Source organism: Manacus candei, unplaced genomic scaffold (genome assembly GCF_025592945.1).
Source record: "Manacus candei isolate 608988 ecotype Guabito, Panama unplaced genomic scaffold, ASM2559294v1 h1tg000052l, whole genome shotgun sequence".
In the NCBI taxonomy this organism is placed as follows: domain Eukaryota; kingdom Metazoa; phylum Chordata; class Aves; order Passeriformes; family Pipridae; genus Manacus; species Manacus candei.
This window is the reverse complement of record NW_026138100.1, coordinates 1,129,698-1,149,606: the sequence shown is the minus strand read 5'-3', so window position 1 is coordinate 1,149,606 and position 19,909 is coordinate 1,129,698. Positions and strand designations below refer to the sequence as shown.

General features: G+C 39.6%; 1 protein-coding gene across 6 annotated transcripts in view; it reads right to left on the bottom strand.

Annotated features, from left to right (window-relative positions):
* Positions 1-19,909, bottom strand: part of PHACTR2 (phosphatase and actin regulator 2) — a 126,443-nt gene that overhangs the window by 28,727 nt on the left and 77,807 nt on the right. For all 6 annotated transcript variants that reach the window (XR_007906929.1, XM_051801524.1, XM_051801528.1 and 3 more), the window contains exons 2-4: positions 13,735-13,902; positions 8,921-9,001; positions 6,002-6,157 (exon numbers count right to left, since the gene is read on the bottom strand). Coding sequence is in view for 5 of the 6 variants with exons in the window: in XM_051801524.1 (XP_051657484.1) it covers positions 6,002-6,157; positions 8,921-9,001; positions 13,735-13,902 (405 nt within the window). In the remaining variant the exon portion in view is untranslated. The remainder of the gene's footprint in view (positions 1-6,001; positions 6,158-8,920; positions 9,002-13,734; positions 13,903-19,909) is intronic.

Here is a 19,909-nt window from a genome sequence, read left to right as displayed (position 1 = left end):
GTCATATGCACTGGAAAATCAGATTTTTGCAAACTAGAAGTGGGACCTTTTGCAAACTCTGGACCAAGTGGACCAATGAAGATCCTGGGCATAGTTTCAGAAGCTAGGTTGTAAAATACAAGACTTTTTTCTTTACCTTTGTGAACTTCTAAGGAACAGAAGGCCAAAGCTTTTCTACCTGAGGATTTTGTCATACAGTACTGGTATTTTTGTTTCTCCAGCTAGAGCAGTGTCATGAAGCTACCTCACAGCAAACCCATAGTGCTGAAGCACAAGCATAGGATCTACATCAACTGCAAAGCACCCTTCTCTTGGAAGAGGAACAGAACTCAGTGGAGCAAAACTATGTAGGATGAAAATTGGAAATAATGTATGATTTGTTGTCTTTCACAGGATGACTCCCTGCACAATGAAACTCAGTAAGAGTTTTGCAAATCGTGATTTTCCTTTCCAGACTATGCAGAGAGCTGTGTTTTGATTCACCAAAACCCAGGAAGCTGTCATTCAGAAACATAGGACACAGAGCAAGACAAGGTGTCTTTTGTCACTTTTTGGACTCATTGATTGTGCTGATGCAGGTGGTCAGCTCAGACAAAACTTTTCATAAACTTAGATTCAACCGGCTCAATTTTTTGTTCGTATTACTGCTACTAAAATTCTGTTCAAGAAAAGATCCATTCTAATTGTTAGAAAGCTTCCTTTAATTTCCAGTCTAACTGTATTTCAAGCCACAGTTTATTCCTTTATACTTGTGCCAGCATTGTCCTTTAGCCATGTTCTCTTCTGGCTATATACCAGCTTGCTACATTCATCAAATACACTCAGGCTCTCTCAGGCTCCGTTTTGCTAGACTGAACAAGAACAGCTGTCTCATGATGCTGTTTGCAGTTCTCTCTGCAGTTTTGAATTCATCTTTCTTGAAGATGGATGAGCAGATCTGCACGTCTACAAACTTCTAGAACTTACTGACTGTTTTCAACAGCACTGTGCACAAGAGGTCTTGTAACAGGCAGTGTAGAAAACAGGAGAGGGGAGAAAGGGACAGGTATAACATCTGACCTAAAGCCACCATGTTTAGGTGTTTTGCATTGGTTCCTAAATAAAACAGGGAAAGAACCCAACTGACTGTCATTTTACAGTGTTAACTACCCAACCTATGTGTTAGAAGTAAGCTGTTAAAAAAAGAGAGAACACCTAAAATGTATTCACTGTCAGCTGCATACTTTTACCATTTCTTGATCTATGGGAGACTTGGAAGGTGAGAGGTATGTATATTTCTATATTCACTTATACTTTCTGTAAAGATATACCCAAATAATTGAATAGTTCATTAAAATAATGTATAGTCTTAATTCTGGAGCCACATAAGGATATCTTTCTTATAAAAAAAAAAAAAAGTTGCTTTACGAGTCAGGAGCTTCCTCTGGCACTCAACTTTTGTGGGTGAAAGCCCATGCCTCTCACATCAGCCTACTGGCATGAGCCAGCCCAGCTGACTTAATAGACAGGCTCTACCCAAATACAGCTTTATATAGAGTAGCTTTCCTTTCAAGAAGACTTGGATTCAACCTCATTTACATAGTTCAGGTAATGAATCGAAGATATACTATTCTTAGAAGAACTGGTTTTAGCCAGCAAATAACTCTGCTGGAGTGAGAGATTCTTAGGGAGTCAGGCAAAAAACCCTACAAACCTTTTATGTATGCTGCTTATATCAATGATCTACAGAGCTCAGGAGTGTAGGAAGCCAGCTAGGCACACGAGGGAGGAAAGTCTGCCTCATCTCTCACAGTGACTGGTTTGCAGGATTAATCTGAGACAAAGCAGGCTCTTGTCTGAGACCCTGGGAGATAAGGGTTACTATCTTAAATTCAACGAGTTTTGTTCTCCTTTGGGGAAAAAAAGAAAAGACCTCTGAGAAAAGGAATCTAAGAAATTTGACTTTCAAGACCATTCCTTGGTAGACAAACTAAAGTGTTAGTCAGCAATGATACATGCTCATAAGACCAGAGTTTGTACCTCCAACCTTCTCTTTTGGTTACCCATAAGGAAAAGTTTAAGATTTAAGGAGAGCAAACAAAAATATAGAGAAAGGAATCTCTGAGCCCATCATACTGGAACATTTGCCAGCTCTCATATGAGAGTACTCCTGTGGGGAAAAAAAAATTATGCGCAGGTAGCCCACGAATTCATTTGGAAACAGGACTACAAACTGTTTCCTTCCCTTAAAGACATGAGAAAACCTCAGAGGATCAATTTGCTATAAACTGTCCAGAACATTCCAGAAGCTTATGCTCCATGTCACCCACGACACCTGCAACACAGCTGTGGCTTCCTGAAATGCAATTATTTAGCAAAGCAGTACCTAATACACCTGACTGATGGTATGCAAAACAAAACTTACTACTTTTTTCCAACCATCTTGCTAATGGTTACTGAACCTTTCACTTCTTCAAGCCCAAGTTAACAATGCAATGTGGAAGCATCTACCAGAATTGTTAAAAGAGCTAGCTTGCTGTGATAAAAATGAGTAAGACACAAGTTTAAAAACTGAACTCAGCTACAAATCCAGGGTTCTCTAGTACCTCTGTGTTCCAGAGACATCTGGGGAGGGTAGAAAGGAGAAAAGCAGCTCTGACATAGTGCCAGGATGCTTTACAAGGAGCAGCATGCATGCTGTATCACTGTGCTATGCCCCTATACCTAGGGAGGCAAACAGTGAATATTGTGACACCTGTTCTACTGATGTGGCTTTTGGTCTTCTCCAACACTGCTGTAGGGGGCAGGAGGCAAAGAGACTCCCTGGATCTCCTTTGTGACGCTTATATCACACCTGGAACCTGGAGCTCTGGGGACTGCTGGGGCTGCTGCAGGCTGGTGCCATGGGTCAGGAGCCCTGACACAGTGGTACAGTTCAGACTGCTGCCCAGACAACCAGGGTGTTCTTTGATATACTACCTGTCTACTTGCTGCTCTGTATCCCTTGCAAGACTCACAGATAATAGCTACAGTTTAGCTCTTTATTTTCTGCAAAAGATGCTAGCAATTTTTCTTAGTCAAAACAAAAGAATTTAGAAGTCAGCCTAGCACAAACATAATGTGAATAAATGATCACAGAAAAAAAATTCTCTGATTTCTCATCGACAAAGCTTTACCAATCAATTACCTGTTTTATGTAAAACTGTCACTAGTTTCTTATCATTCTGCCATAAAGGAAAAAATTTCTTTTAAACACCCTCCTTGGATGACTGTCATCATTACTATAAATAGCAACAGTTACACTATTAAATTCCCAAAGGGAATTTTTCACCAAATACAAAAGGCACCTGTGAGCTGACAGGCAGCAGATGGGCACACAGTTTATGGAACTGCCTAGCAGCAGAGGGAACAGCTTTCAGGGGTTGTCTTCTTTACTTGCTTCTGCTTAACTCATTTTTATATTGCATGGCTGAGCCTATCGTTTGCCCTGTTGATAATGTATTCCCATAGCTCATGCTGAAATAACTTTGTTCCTTTAACTTCTTTTAATTCCTAACATATTCCACATTGTACAGCATGTTGCTGCCAATTCTCACCATATTATCACAATTTGCCTATATTGCTTGTTCTTTTTAAGATTCTGGCTCCAGCAGTCATCATATATAGCAGAAGGGCATTTTCAAGACCCACTTGAACAAGAGAGCAAGTAAAGAGCACCATCATTTCATAAGAGCATTATAAAATAACTTCCTAAGTTTCAGGGGCCGAGATGAATTTTTGGAACCCTTTGATACAGTCAGAGTTGGAACAGCAGCACAGTGTGCTACTAAACAGCAGGAAGTAATCCTGTTTTCAGGTCTTACAAATGTGTATATATCTTCCTTCAAGATTTACACATTAGAGTTGATGACTTTAAGAAGCCTAACATTAGGCTTACTAAAGATGAAGTCCTTGCAGCCACTACTCCTGATTGTCAGCTAGTATTCACTCCTATCTCAGTTCTCATGATGGAGGGTTGTGATCTGAAGCACCAGCATGTTTTATGGTCTTAGCAGAAGACAGTGAGTTAGGTATGTGTGTTTCAGCACTGATTTTGATGCTCTGTGAGCATAAGCAAACCTGTACCTGCCATTGGGTGTGTGTATAATGCATACCTACTGCATCTGCCATAAAAAAATCACCCAGGACTAATCTGCAGGTGAGACATATCTGTGAGATGGAGTGGGCCTTACTCTTACACTGAGTTTAACAGGCTGGCTCACCTTCTTGCTTAATGTGCTATAAAGTAAAGAATAACTGAAGTGTATTCACAATGACTACCTGCTGAGTTGTACTGGGTCTCCACAGTGTAACACGGTTTCTGATGTGTGGAATTGCTCCTTAAACACGAAAGTATACTTGAAGTGTTTTGCATCTTCTGTACACTCAGATTGACATTCTATGAAGCCTAGAATACCAGGTTGGCTCATTTCTTGTTTTCTTTCTCCCTCCTCCATATATTCTTCATTTTCTGAGAGGGACTGGAGTGATTGCTACACATTCTTCTGTATTGAGTCTAATCCTGTACAGTAATCATTTTTAATTTCTCTCTGTAAGGTCAACACAACGTATAAGGAGTGCAGAGTCTAATTTGAAATAGATATTGAACCTTTCCTGCTTCATTGGAGTTCTGCATTCTGCAAAGTCAGATAGAGGGGATTTCAACATAGTTAAAAACATGTATTTCTCAAATAAACTGTACCTTAGAAAAACTTCCAGAACTGAACATTTCCAAAAGGCTGTATTTAATGGTGCATAAAATAATAAGTGGTCTGATCTAACCTCAAAGTTAAATTGAACCATTTTAAAGGAGTTTTCCATGGCTTTTATAACTCTTTTCCCTGACCCAATACACATCTGGTTCTAGTTGGCACCAAAAGATAGATGTATTTAAATGTCATGACAAAGGCTAATCTTGTATTTCTGTCTTTTTGGGAGACAGGAAGTACGAGAAATCTCATAAGAAAGTCTGTTCTCCTTGGACATCTAGCCACTTTTTACATAGTCAAGTGATTTACGTAGCTCAGAGAGGAACTGAAGTTTTTGTGTTAGCCGAACCAATCCTCTCAACCTCCAGAGGCTCATTCATCACTAGGTAGAGTTTAACAGAAGACATTGGAAAGGCTGGTCAGTCTAACAGCCAGCCAAGAAGGTCTTGATCTTTTGCATCCTTGCTCTTTCCTTGAGGAAAATCCAATAAATGGAATAGTATTTAAAAACACTTTTTGACAGGGAAAATAAGTGGTGCATTATTCAAGATGTTAAAGAAAGAAAATAAAAGTGGTCCAAAAACTGTGATTCCACACTTATCTTTACATTTCCTTTATGAGTCAAACTCTTGTTACCAAAGTAGATCTCAGTAAAGGTAACAAAATTAACATGGACCCTGGGACTTCTAAATATTTAGCAGTATTTACTACAGTTCATCCATAGAAAACCCTGTAGTTATAAAATACATTTTCCATAAATAACCTAGGTTCAGTTTGAGGTAGTGATATGGCCCCTTGAATGTTTCTGCTGGACTGCAGGTATTTAAGATTCAATGAAAACCAACAGGAACAAGTTGCAGAAGTTACTTACAAAATTATACATGGTTTTCAAATGGGTTAAACACCTTTGAACGTTCAACCCATGAGCCACTTCTACAATGATATTGCAAGATGATGCATATGCACTTAGAGTGTTCTTTCATAAGAGGAAAATTTGAAATCAAAGCTTGCCCATGGCTACAAGGAAAGGCTCACACTGAATTTAGAAATCAAACATCCCTGCACGCATTTTCATGCTCAGACCATGCTTCTCTTTATGACCTTGCTATAGGCACAGTAAAAGACATGCCTACCAAGTCTTATTCTCTCAGTGGATTCTGCTGGCATCTTTGAGGCAGAACAGAACTCAGAGCATGTATTGGTGCTAATGGAAGAACACACTAATATTTAAAGTAGCCAAAAAAAAACAATCAGTGAAGAATGCATTAATTTACCTTTTTGATCTTTTTTTCCTTCCGATGATGTTGTTTTCTCTGATAAAGTGCCATTATTTCCACTAGCTTTTACCACATTTTCTTCCTGTATGGTTTCTTCACCAATGGCTATGGTGTGTCCATTTGAAGTTTCAAAATTTACTGTTACATCACCATCTGAAATGAAAATTAAAAAGCTATTGCCTAACTGCTTACTTAGCACCCACTGACAACACATGGCATCCCTCTGCTTTCAAGATCCCGTGGAAGCAAAGCAGAAAGACTTACGGAAATGTGAAAGGCTGTAGATCTGCTCTAAAAAGTAACTGTAAAGAAACTCTATAAGCTTCCATGTTCTTTGGGTGGACATCTCTGCAGTAATGGGCTTGCAAGGCCATGTCGGTTTTCAGGTACAGCTTCGTGGTTGTACACATAAGCATCCTGTTCTCTCCCTTCCAACATGTCCCAAAAATGGACAATTAGGGGGCAGATTTGCAGGACTACCATGGTGCATCCCAGTAGGTAAATCAGCCAGGAATTCAGACAGAAGTTCTCAGAACATATATGCCCAGTTAATTAACAAAACAGTTCACAAAGACATTATCCACTTTTAAGAATCCAGGTGAAGTCTTTTCTGTATCACATATCATACCATTATTAAATTCTGCAAGTTAAGTTCTTTCCTTGATGATACTTTACTCACTTACCCAGACTACCTCAGTTTGAGGGGTTTTTTTAATCCTGAAAAGAAGTTCTTTCTCTTCCCTATTTGTCTTCATATTCCTGAAAAGTGCTACATACATACCCTTGCTGGCTTATAGCTTTCTCTGTTCCATGCATTTTGAAGTTGCTGCTGATTTTCTTCTCTGGTAATTTCTTTCTACAGGATTGTCTTGCTGTCAATCCCAAAATTATGCAAATCTACAGGGCATCTCTTCTGATTTCTCCATTGATTCTTCACTAACTGTGGTGATTCCATTCCTCTTCCTTGCTGGGTCTTATCAGACTTGGATGTTTGGCACTTCCCTGGTTTGAACAAAATTATGCAGCCCCTTTCCTACCACCCTGGGTGCTCCATGGGTTAAGATGATTGTTTCACTGTAATCCACACACTAACAGCAACCTGATGTGTAAAAGGTAAGTTCTTCCTTCCTAACCTTGTCTCTTTCACTATATCTGACAGTTGCACTTACCTTACTGCAACATTCAGTTTCTTCAGCTTCTCTCTTCCAAATATTCTTAAATTCACTCTCTCCTCTCTGTCTCCACATGTGACACTGCCACCTCTTATTCATGTTTTGGTTCTGCAAACACCTCCTGCCTCCAAGTGGCACTTGCCACCTTCCAATTCTTCTTTTTCATCCCATGTGACACACTGTCACTTCTTCACACTTCTTACCTCTCACATTTCAAGACTCCATGTAATTTCCTCATTTAGTTTTCATCTCCGTACTCATTACTTCTAACTACCTTCACACTTCTCAACCACCTTCTTTCCTACCCCTCCATTTTTAGCACCTTAAAACCAATCTCATGTTCTTTTAAAATGGTCCTTAAAAATTATAATTTTCATCAGACATGAAGCACAATGTAATGAAGGGAACACAGATCAGACCTATATAGGAGGAAGAGGATAAAATCATTCATCTTTACATCCTTTTCTCACTTTGCTCAATCCCTGTAAGGAAATCCAGACTCCCATCCCCTTTTAAGGATGGAAGAGAGAGCCAAGGATACCTGTGACGAAAGCACTCATACTTTTGGCACAAATGATAGGATTTACATTCAGACTAACCAATTCGAGAAGCTAACATATTTCACTAAGTGAAATGCAATTTACAACCTTGCAATTTATTCCCAATAAATGCAATTTACAACCTTCAATGGACAAAGTCACGCAGCTCCCCAGTAAAGCATGCAGCAAAAACCACAACAAATTCTCAGATGGACAAATTGAGGTATGGAGAGTTTACATGTCTTGTTTTAAGACAAAGACAGCAGAGACAAGTGCAGAAGCCAGCTATGCTGAATGTCATAGTCTGGTAATTAGCCAAACACTGTACAGGCAAGTGATGCCACATGTCAACAAACAAGCCCTTTACTTCTAAGTATCTATGTGCACAATACAAACCATACACATTGATACTTTCCTGATTCTTCAGATCAGACAGAATAACAGAATTTCTAGGAGAAAAATACTTTGGGAAAACATGGAGTTCTTAGACAAATGGTTTAATTTTAAATGACAAATGGTTTAATTTTAAGCTACAGAAGATTATTTTACTCACTTTACTTTTATTTAATCTAGATTTATAGAAGATGAAGAATATTAGAAAGAATACCACCACAAACACAATCGGATGTAGCACAGAGGTATTAACCTTGGCTTACTCATGTTTTTCAAAATACAGATTCTGTCTAATACCGGTTACTAAAATTAGAGCATTTCGATACAAGTGATGTTTTCCCCACGGTTTTATGCTTGTGCCATTTGTGAATGTGGTCTGTGTGATAGTGGTGGGATCCATATGATCCCAGCACTGGTACTTTTTGATACCTGAAATGGATTAAAATGGATTATACTGATTTGTTTGGGGTCCCAAAGCCTCTAATTTTTCAGCCAAAATTTCTCATTTTATATTTCAGTGACTTTAGACAGCAGACTTTGACTCAAAAAATAGGTTTATCATCACTTCAAAAGAATTCTGGCAAACTAGGAACCACAAAAGTCACATTATTCACAGGGAATATTAAAATACTTCAGGATATGACAGAAGTCAGCTGTTGTAGTTCTTTGTCAGCTGGCCAAAATCACCTCTCACACTCCTCAGTTTGTCTCCTCATACCTACTTATACTACATGGAAACAATGCAATAGTTGCTTTATCATACGTGTTTAGTGCTTAGTAGCTAAATTCTAGTTAATGTGTTATCATATCACCTTGCTCAGGCATTTCCTTCAGCACTCCCCTTCTTATCAGCTCCTCTCTGCTTTGTCTTGTCGAAATCTTCCTTTCCAACACTAAAGAAAAAGCACAGTTAAGAGTAGATTTATTCTCATACTGCTGATGCTTGTGAAAAAAAAAATAGGAAAATATTTTTATTTTATAGAAACCCTGAGAAATCTGCTTCCTCTGATTCTGCAGGAGAAGTGGCCTGGGTTTTCATGGATGATCTCTGAAAATATCATCCCACAATTTCAGGCACAGAAAGTGGGGACTCATATGATCCAATATCTTCAACTGAGCAAGGCTCCTTGAGGCTTCTTTTACAGTCAATGGAAAAAGGTACTTCCAGAGTGAAATTGAATTCATCCTAGAATAGCCATTTAACATGTAAAAGCACCTCTTTCCCACTGACTGGGCAGACCAGCTCAGCTAAGAGATACCTCCATCTGCTTTGTAGAAGTTTTGAGTTGCGAGAGACAAATCCTGCTCAAAGCAAGCAGCCTTTGTGACATGCAAACTGTTTTAAAGGAAAGAAAAAAACAAACAACAAAAACAATCTTTAACAGAAGTCAGAAAGTTGTGTTCTAAAAGGAAACAACATCCTCATCAATGCTGGTGGGCTTTCATGGAAAAAAATGCAGCATCCTGTTTTTAGGTTAAAAAAGAAAAAGCAGCATACAACACAAACACACACGCACACAAAAGACTGTGACATGAAGCATTTTAATTATTATGTTTATTTCCCATGGGAAAAAATGCTAAATAGTTTTACAGAGAAAAGAATTTATAGATGTCAAAACAGAATAGCTCCACACTGCAGCCCAGCCCCAAACCCAGTGATCTGGGAGATCGTTGTTAAGATCCATGGGACCATGGCGCATGGCCCACAAAATGTGAGCATCACTTGTAAAATCTCATCTTCGCTGTTAGGAAAAGCTAGTCTCCCATCCTGATTCTGTTTACATTTGGACATCAAAATCCAAGTGACGTTTGCAGCTCAAGCTGAGGGCATGCGGTGAAGCTTCAGCCATGCTGGACTTCATCCTATTAATGCCATGGGATAGGGTTATTTATCTCATCAACTAATTCAAACACTCTGTAGGGTCAGTCTAATTGCTGTATGCAGATTAAATACTGCAAGAAGTATTATCAATCTCATTTGTGCCAGCCCAGTTGGAGTGAATCAGCCATACAGTGAAGTGACGGCTCCTGAGAAAGCAAGGAGAGAGGCAGTTCAGGTCTTCTAAGAAAGCTACCCTCCATGCATGGCAAAACATCTTTCCCAGCAGCAGGTAACTCAGGCTGCTGACACAACCAGGCTAGCTGACCTCACGCACCCGAAGGCATCCCTGCTCACAGCTTCCCACTCCCCTTCTCTGTCAGGGAAGGGGATGGTTGAACAGAATCACAGAATGGTTTGGGTTGGAAAGAACCTACTTCCAATCCTCCTACCATGGGGAAGGCCACCTTCCACTAGACCAGGCTGCTCAGAGCCCCATCCAACCTGGCCTTGAACAGCTGCAGGGATGGGGCATTTGCAACTTCTCTGGGCAATCTGCTTCAGCACCTCATCACCCTCACAGTAAAGATTTTCTTCCTAATATCTAATCTAAACCTGCCTTTCAGTTTAAAGCCATTACCCTTGTCCTACCATTACATGCACTTGTAAAAAGTTACTCAGATTCTGCACTTCCCAAATTTATAGCACCAGGTTTATTTCTCACACTACAAAGTTCAGGGATGCAGCAACTGCTCAACATTTCTGTGTCAAAATAGCACCAATTCCTGGCAGAAGAGCTGGAGGCAGTAAACATTTTGACCAGCCCAGTTCAAGCTACTCATGTCTGTGAGATCAAGAGCTCACAAATGCAAACAGTACTGGCTAAAGAACATGTAAGTTGGCATTAAGTCTGTGTCTATATACTCAGGTACTTTGTGAGATCTACCCATTAAAGGTCAAACCTCTGCCGCATTCAAACTGCATTTGACAATATAAAGGAGCCCATGAGTGTGGCTATAAACTTTTGCAGTATAAGCCAGCCTACTTGGGGAGAGTGTGGTAGCAGGAACTCTGATCAGGTTAGACTGCCTTGGGTCCCAAACCTAAATTACTCACAAGTTCTTCCACTTCTTCCCCACTACTTTTTAAGGTTTATGCTTTGCAACTGTGTGTCACACATTGGCACGGGAGCATGCCCTAGTCTTGCAAAGAGTTTTTTTCATGTCAGGGAATGCTCAGTCACACAAAGACTCTTTTAAAAGACAATGGAAGTCATGAAGACAGAGGACTACATGGGCAGGTATGGATGGAGTGTCTTAGTCTTTCTAAAAAGCAGATGCAAGCAGAATGAAATCTCCTTAGAGAGAGCCCCCAAGGAGGAACACTTCATGTATACACTTTACACTTGTTTTCTTGCTGGCAATATAAAAATTCTTTTATTATTCTTTCAGCATTACAAGTATAATTTAATTACTACTATTTTTTCTCTCTGCTTCCTTTTTAGAACTGTTTTTTGGTGACAATGAAGTTATCTCTCATATACCTATTTGTGGGACAGTCGAATGACTCTTGAAAACAATAATTCTTCTTCCATGAAGCTTAAGAACATCGAATCAGACACCCCCCCCCATCAATGTGTCTCTCTAGTTTTAAGGATATTTTTTTTGGTTCTACAACACCGAATTAACAACTGTATTGAATTAATTATCAAGGAAAATGTCAATCGGCATTAAAAGACATAAACTCCTTATACTTTTACTGAAAGACCTCAAAGCATTTTATAAATTACGTAGGTTTCATAACATCCCTGAGACATAACTATCTCCATTTCACGGATTAGAAAATTTGTGAACAGATAAGAAGCTTAAGCCCCAGTCCTCCATCATCTAAAATGCTAGCCATGAGTGGTATTTTTATTTAAACTGGTTAAGCTCAATTAATTCAGCTTGAAAAGGTAATTTATTTTAAATATTATTTGGCCCGTGGAAAAAAAAAATTAGAAATTATGCTAGTATTCACTATGAGTATCATAATTTTAATTCCTACGGCGAAAAAGGCAAAATTTTAATTTAAATCAAAGTCGCCAAAAGTATGTGTTCCTGTATAAGAGGAATGAGTAGCCTGTCAACTTAGGAACTTATACTGGGTGCTATTTAGCCAGCATGGACTCATCGTTATAATTTATTGATGATTACAGACTTTAGATCAGGCAATATATTTCACATTTATACAGTTAAGTGTATTGTACCATCTGCACACCCAGCAACCATCATTCAAACATCTCCTTCCCTCCCTTCCCATCCCCTCAAAAGAGTCTGCTTAGTGATGCTCAGCAGCTACAAACCTCAGGCAGTCTTAAAACCCGTTCTCTGACTCAAAGAATACTGTGAGATTCTGGATATTTTCCAGTATTTAGTTTTGTTCTTCTAAGAGAAGCTTGAGATAATTCCACTTATTAATTTTTCTCTGACCTAGTAATAGCTAAAATTGCCTTCTGCTCCCTGTCTGCATATACTCTTGTAGCGAAGCTTTGAAGTGGCATCTACTTTGTGCCAAGACACAAACTGCTGCTTTCCTTTCCTTCACAGCAAAACATTGCAGAGAAGAGAAACTCTTGAGATGATACCATTTTCTGTTTAGTTTTACTTAATTTTGAAAGCCCTCTAGGCAAAAAACATACAACCAGTGCCCAGAGAACAGACTTTCTGAGATGGAGCATGGAAAATATGTTGATAAAGGAAAAAATTTGAACCATCGTTCCCACATCAGCACAGATACTAACATCTAACATCTAAACTTCCATTATTTTTTTTATTTTTGTGGTATTTGCTGCTTATGAACATCTTTCGGTTGCTCATAAGACAAAAAGCACTCTAAGGTACATGGCCTGGCAAGGCTGTAGCAAGAACCTGTTTTAAAAAGCCTATTGAAAACCCAGAGAAAGCTATAAGAGTTCTTTCCAAAAGCCTACATTCTGTCTTAGAAGAAAACTCATTTTTCAGCTGCATACAGACTTATCAAGTTGTAGCCCTGTTAAGAGAACAGGCAATAAATGAGGATCATCATGCTCTCTCCCACAGTCTCAGGCCAGGAAATGGGCTTCCTGCATATGAGATGCACACACACATACACAAAGCCCCCGTTTGGTAATGTAAATACATCTCTGATGGAGTAGTCTGAGGAAGAGGATATCCTGTAGAATTTTTATTTTGTATGGATGTCTTCCCATTTCTCTCTCAAGTCAAATAAGCAAGTTTCTTCTCCTGTGTCAGTAAGCACGCAACAAGGGGCAACTTGCCACGTAAACGCGTCATCTCAGCCTCCATTGGTCCTGGGTCTATTTCCTCAAGAAACACAGGGAAAACTAATTTTTTCCTCCCTGAAACTACCATCTGAGGCAGGATGGATGCAATCCAAACTACTTTTCATTTTAAATTCCAGCCTCACATGAATAAGTGACCTCACACACAGTTTAAAAGTAAATTGCTATCTTGAGGGATCACATCATCATAAACAAGACCAGCAAATTAAGTACTAGCAAGTAACTAAGAAGGCACTTTTGAAAAAGCTGATCTTAATTTCTTTGTGCTTAATTTCCTCCTTCTGTAAAAGAAATAGGAACACATATTTTGCCTTGGTATTATAAGAATTAATGTGTCATTCTTGTAAGACTGCCAAGGATCAAACTGTTCTTCTACATGTAAAATATCATGCCTAAATAATCCCTGCCACCTAACAAGCTCAAAGAGCTCTGCAAAACCATCATAGCATTGCCTACTATTTGCCACCAAAGGGCCATATACATACCTGCTGATGTTTCTCTGAATTTGTCACTTGTCTTCTTCTTCCGCCATTTCCAAGGTTTAAAGATTTTGCCAATGTTGGAGAGTTTGCCCTTCCTCTTGAAGGGGGGAGTTTGGGATCCTGGGGCTGGTCCTTCTGAGTTAGCAATTGAAGCCTTGTCCAAACCATCAACTGTATAAAGAAGAAAAGTAAGGGTAATTGAAGGATGGAAAACAAAATGGTACCCCAAAACTAAACACCTCCACTGTCAGACTGCAACAAGCTATGTGTGTATCTGTGTGGCTTTTTTCCTGTTCCAGAAGTGAGCCAAGGGGCATCTGATCTCAGCCTGTGGTCACCAGCCAGTCCCCACCCCAGCTTGCCCTGGGCTTCACTGCTTCTCAGCATCTCAACTGCAGCTGTCCAGAACGTGCTTCTTGTGATACGCATCTGGCACATTTGCACAGTCCTGTGGTTTTCCATCACTACTGGAGAATTTCTTTCAACATATATTTGGGTGACTTTCTCCCTATCCTCGGTAAAGTTGAATAACTTGCTATCATCATGCAGAAAATAAAACCCTTGTAATGTGAAAACATAAGCTATTTTTTGAGTGAAACAACTCCTTTCTTAAACAAGCTCTAAAGTTAGCTGTTCTGGCAGTGGAATGGAAACAGGTCTGTTCGATATCCCTGGTAATCAGTCATTCACAGTGCAGCCTGCCATGAGTCAGGCTTCTTATTAACAAAATGTATTTAACAATAAGCTTTTGAACTGTAGATAGAATTTAAAGAAGGATTACTTTTCTGCAAAAACATACTGATTGATATGAAAGCCAATATTTATCATCAATGGCTGTAACATCAAGTTTTGTGAACCAAATTAAGACTCATTGCACAATATGCCATAGCATACAGTTAAAATAAATTTCCTAGATATTTTTGAGACATCTACTATCATTTATTTCTATTTAAGAACTAGAGTTTCTTAAAGTGTTCCACTTGTAGTCCTGCAAAGACTTCAAATGTCCTGAATTTTACTCATGTGAGCACTGAAGTAACTGCAATTACTCACAGACATTAAATTAATAATGGGCTTAACTGTTTGTGGCATACAGGCACTGTAATTGCTTTCATTCATCTAAACATTCTAATTATAGTCAATTCAGAACAGAGTTGATGCTACTCTGAACAGTAGCAATGATAATCATAGATCATTAAATCAGAAATTCTATTGAAAGAAAGAAGTATCAGTGTTCCCATTTTACAGATGGAAAATATGAGGCACAGAATTGCTAAGTGCTTAATTCTGTGTTTGCCAAATGGCTTCCTGAATCCTGGTCCTGTGTCCTAGCTGCTAAAAAGATATATATTCAGCCACATAACATCATGGTGCAATCAAATTCTGTTTCTCAGACAAATGGCATTTAATGAGTCCTATATTTGTCCTAGGCTTTAGATTGATCCAGGATGCTAGAAAAAAAAAAAATCTTTTCTATGAGAAAGCTGATGTAATGCAAACAGAGTCCAAGGAACTTTATTTCCAGTGTTTTGAAACAAAGTATGGGAAGAAAGATCCATTGTATAACCTCACTGAAGTCTATGAAGTTAAAATCAGAGATAAATTTGTATGAGAACAATAGCATTTAAATCAATAAATATGAACAAGCTATACCATAAAATTTAACAAATTCTGTACTGCCTGAGAGATGGAAAACTTTCCCAGGATAAATTACTGTTAGTCAGATACAACAGGGTTTAAAGCTTTTCTTACCCAGCTTTGGGTATTTTCTGGTCCATAACATGGAGATAAGATAGAAGGAAGGCATGCAAGTGGATTTTGAATGTAAACCACCAAGATTTTGCTAAGGACTCGGCTATGTTTACCCCTTGCAGGTGTACAAAATCCCAGCTTCCTCACTTGTGTGCCCTAGACAACAAGTCAATCTTTAGGGCGGTTTAAGCTAAAACTCCCTTAAAATGAACCAGCTGCCCCCCTACACACCCTGAGAAGCCAGGCGAGAGGTGAGGGATGAGGAGAACACCAAAGGTAGTGAGCAGCTCTGTAGAAAGAGAGAAGCATAAGACACCAGAAGGAGCCCTGCAGGGATGCCTTGCCTGAAATTAGGGATTGCACTTTTGTCTGGGCTTACAGACACTGTCTATGGAGTGCAGTCCGCTGTGTAATACAGAAGCCTCTGCTGGAAACTATCGACCTAAGGGAGAAGTACATTTACTTGAAGGGTACTTACAAAGACAAGAGAGCAAAATTTATCCTAGCAATTCCAGTTGACATAAGAAGGAACAAGGGCCACAGCTTGCAACCAGGAAGAGTCAGGTGAGAGGTAAGAAAAACACTTCCAGGAGGTGGGTGGTACAGAACTGGAACAGGTCCTGGGAGGCTTTGGAGGCTCAACCAGGCAAGCCTCAAAAGCTCTTTCTGGGGCTGACCTCACCTACACTTTGGAACAGTCCTGCTCTGAGTGAGGGCCTGGACCAAGTGACCTCCTGAGGTCCCTCCCAGTCAAGATTCCCGTGGGTGCTAAGGGATGCGGACAGACATGGTTCCTCTGTGAAATCCGCACTAGTAAACCCAAACAATCAGAAGTGAAGTGGAGAAGAAAAGAGACTAGGATCAGCTGGCTGTAGAGTTCTGTCCTGGGACAGCAGCCAAGCATTATCTCACTGGCAGAAGCAGTCTATCAGCTCAGTAGAGCGAGAGGCTACCTACTCCTTGAGGCAGCAGGACAAAACCCATGTTCTTGCCTCCGATGGCTTAAAAAGGCTGGGCTAGTGGTGTGAAGAGCCTGCATCCTGGTGATAGACAGCACAGTCTTACAAACACTATAACACCAATATTTTCAAATCGTTCTGAGTCATGGAGTGTAGTGTATTGCAGGCAACCACTTCCACAAAAGCCTCATCTAGATTTCTTTTTCCTGTGTCTACCAGCAGAAATGGAGGAGGATTAGGGCTCCAACAGCTCCCCACAGAGACATATGGATTTGTATCAGTCCCTGCTCTGCCTTCTACTGAAAACAGAACTCCAAAATAATGACCCTAGCTACAGAAATCTGTCTGCTTCAAATGAGCTAAGACATGGAACTCATGGGGAATAATTCTGCTCAGAACGACTGAAACTTTTGAAAACAGACTTCAACATTAACTACTTCTGACAATAAAAGATGAGGAGTTGATTTATAAAGCAAGTTCAACAAATGCTCACAATTGGGAATTTACTAATCTACTGGCACCTTGTAGCAGTTCCTTCATTTGAAAAAAGGACCCAAATATGTATCTAGCAAGGACGAATAAGCATAGCTAAGTATCACAGACTGATTTCAGAAATAATGTAAGATAAAGTAACATTTCCAGGAAAAAGAATTTATTTATATTCAAAAGCACATATATTACATGTATTACAAATATATTCATAAGGTAGTACATTTTACCAATTAATAAATTACTTAGAAAAAACCGCACAATTTCAACAATAATGTTTCAGAGCATTTATGGAAAAATCTTTACAAAAGCTATTGCTCTTCTTCTTTGAAACATTCAGCAGGAAACTAATGTTTAAGATTTACACTATTTGCTTTATAGGTCATGTACTACTTAAGAATAAAGCAGTGTATTTTTCACCTCAGATTTTTCACCTCAGAGAGCTTACCTACATTCTATTAATCATTATAAATGTTACACATATTCAGAGATGAAAAGAAACATCTTAACTTCCCACCACAAGGAGCCTGGTCACTTGTGTTATTCTTTTATTTTTACAGTGTCTTGAAGTCATTCCTTCTTCCACCATCTCCAAAAAGCCAATGAGTCCTTCACTGCCTTCATTAAAACTTCATTATTAAGTTAGACATTAGGACTTTTGACTATACTACCTACATCGTTTATCCAGTCCTTTGCCCTAAGTGAAGATTTTACATCCGAAGGACATAACGCGTACATAAGGATAAGAAGAAGTCCATGAATCATGTACGTTGATGTAACACAAAGAGGAGATCTTGTTGTAAAAGACCAACAGCAATGGTAACGGAGACGCCGAAAAGCCAAATCATGCCACATGAGCCATAAGTTAGATGACTAGTTTAATTATATTATTCTTGTCATAAAGACTCTGCAGATCCTGCAGTAAAAAACACTTAGGACTACATAGAAGAAAAGAAATAAGGCAGAATTTAGGTGCATATGTCAAAAGTTTTGCTATTAGGAGTCTGAAAAATTCTCACCAAATGCTCCCTGACTCTGAAGGTACAGGTGCCATTAAAACTATCTGAAGTCTCTGCTTTTCTGTATGCAAACAGCATCCTATACTGAAATTTCACAGCAGAGTGGTTCTGGTGATGAAGGCAGTCTGGGAAGTTTCTTCCTCTGCACTTTCCTTCCTGATCCTAAAAAAATATGCCATCCCTTCAGTTGTAAAAATACAGCTGTTCATTGGGTTTCATTGCAAGTAGATCTCTGACTGATACAGACCAAAAAGGCCTCCCCCTTTCCCTTTTTAAAAGTTTTTAAAAATTTTAAATCTGAGCTTTTTTAGTGATCAAGCCTTCAGCATAGTCCTACAAACATTTGCAGTGTCATGGTTGGGTGAGGAGCTGCTGCACAGGGCAGGAGCTGGGGACTGAACTGGGCAGACAGCCTAAAGAAGCTCTGCAGTTGCAGCCAGGGTAGCAGGACATTCCAGCCATGGACCCAACAGTGCTGCACAGCCAGGCATGTGCCCGAACGTGGATGAGCCCACAAAATAAAGCACACTTTTGCCTAGAGCATTCACAGGGTAGGTGGAAGACTTGGGGGTTTCCCCCTTCCTGAATAAATAGTGTTGAAATGTATTACCCTTCACTTGAATCTGACACTAAAAAAGAAGTATTACAGGATTGTAATGCTATTAAACCTTAAGAACAGTTACTCAGAAGTATTTGTTCAGAAGTATTCCTTTCTTCTGTCTTTCCACTCACCAGCACCCTTCTACAGAACTGATCTCTAACCCTGCTGGAGCACTGGGATATACATTTAAGGGATTCTTCTCACATCAGGGTTGCTAAGTACAAGACAGTACCAGCAGAGCTACAAGTTCTCTTTCCCCTCTGTACTGCACCTTTCATGCTGCGTTTTCTTCTCCCACCCACATCTCCCAAGGCTCACCCGCCTGCACTGCAATTCTGCTCTGGATCCTTGTCATACAGCAAGGTGTAGAATGGCCAGATGAAGGAAAGGTCTGCCTCCAGCCCCTCCTCCTCCCCAGCGCTGGACAATACAACCAAGAGGGAAAAAGGCACAGAGTCAAGTGCTCCACTGATATCAAGGCACTAAGGTAGCATTGGCGCCTAATACTTTCACTAGCACTGGTTCTCTTGCAGTAGTACCATGGTATCACCACACTATCCTTAAAGTGTATGAGAAAAACCTTTTTGTCCTGTCAGAATACAGGTGACTCAGGGTATTGCCACATTTAACCATAAATGAATTGAGAAGTGCAACAGAAGATGCCATGGCCCCAGTTAAAAGCTACCTTATGTGTGGATTTGGATCTGATTTCTGTGCTTATTAACTACCAGTTAGCTAGTACAGTTACTTTTTTCTCTTCCTTTCAACGCACCTTGCTGCCTTGCAGGGATGTGCTGCAAAAGTCATCTTGGTTTATTGAGACCTCAAAACCTCTTCTTACAGTGCTATGAAATTCTATACTGTCTTGCCAAAGGGCACAGAGTTGGATGTCATGGGTTTTATGCCAGCAAAATCAACATGTTTATGCAGCTGCATATTATCCCCAGTTAGCAACAAGAACAATAAGTCATCAACTTGCTAGAGAGTATGATAAGCTGCTTATTCTTGGAACTTATTGGCAAAATTCAAGATACTGCATGGTAAAATGTTTGATGTGGTCATTAAAAATCAGAAGCCATTCTGACACTAAAAATGTCATTTTCAGTATGGATCTCAAATTCTGTAATGTTCTATCTATTTTTTCTGACCAGAAACAGATGGAAAGATGGGTCTTTTTTCTTTTTCCCATTTTTGTTTTGTGGTTTGGGGTTTTTTTTTGGTTTTGCGTTTTGGTTTGGTTTTTTTAAATCTACTTGGAAGGGGAAAAGTGCAGCTAATCCCCAGTGGATAAACTGGCAAATGGAAGAGCTATAATCTACCTCCAAGCAGCACAATGACTTGGCATCTGCATGCTTGTG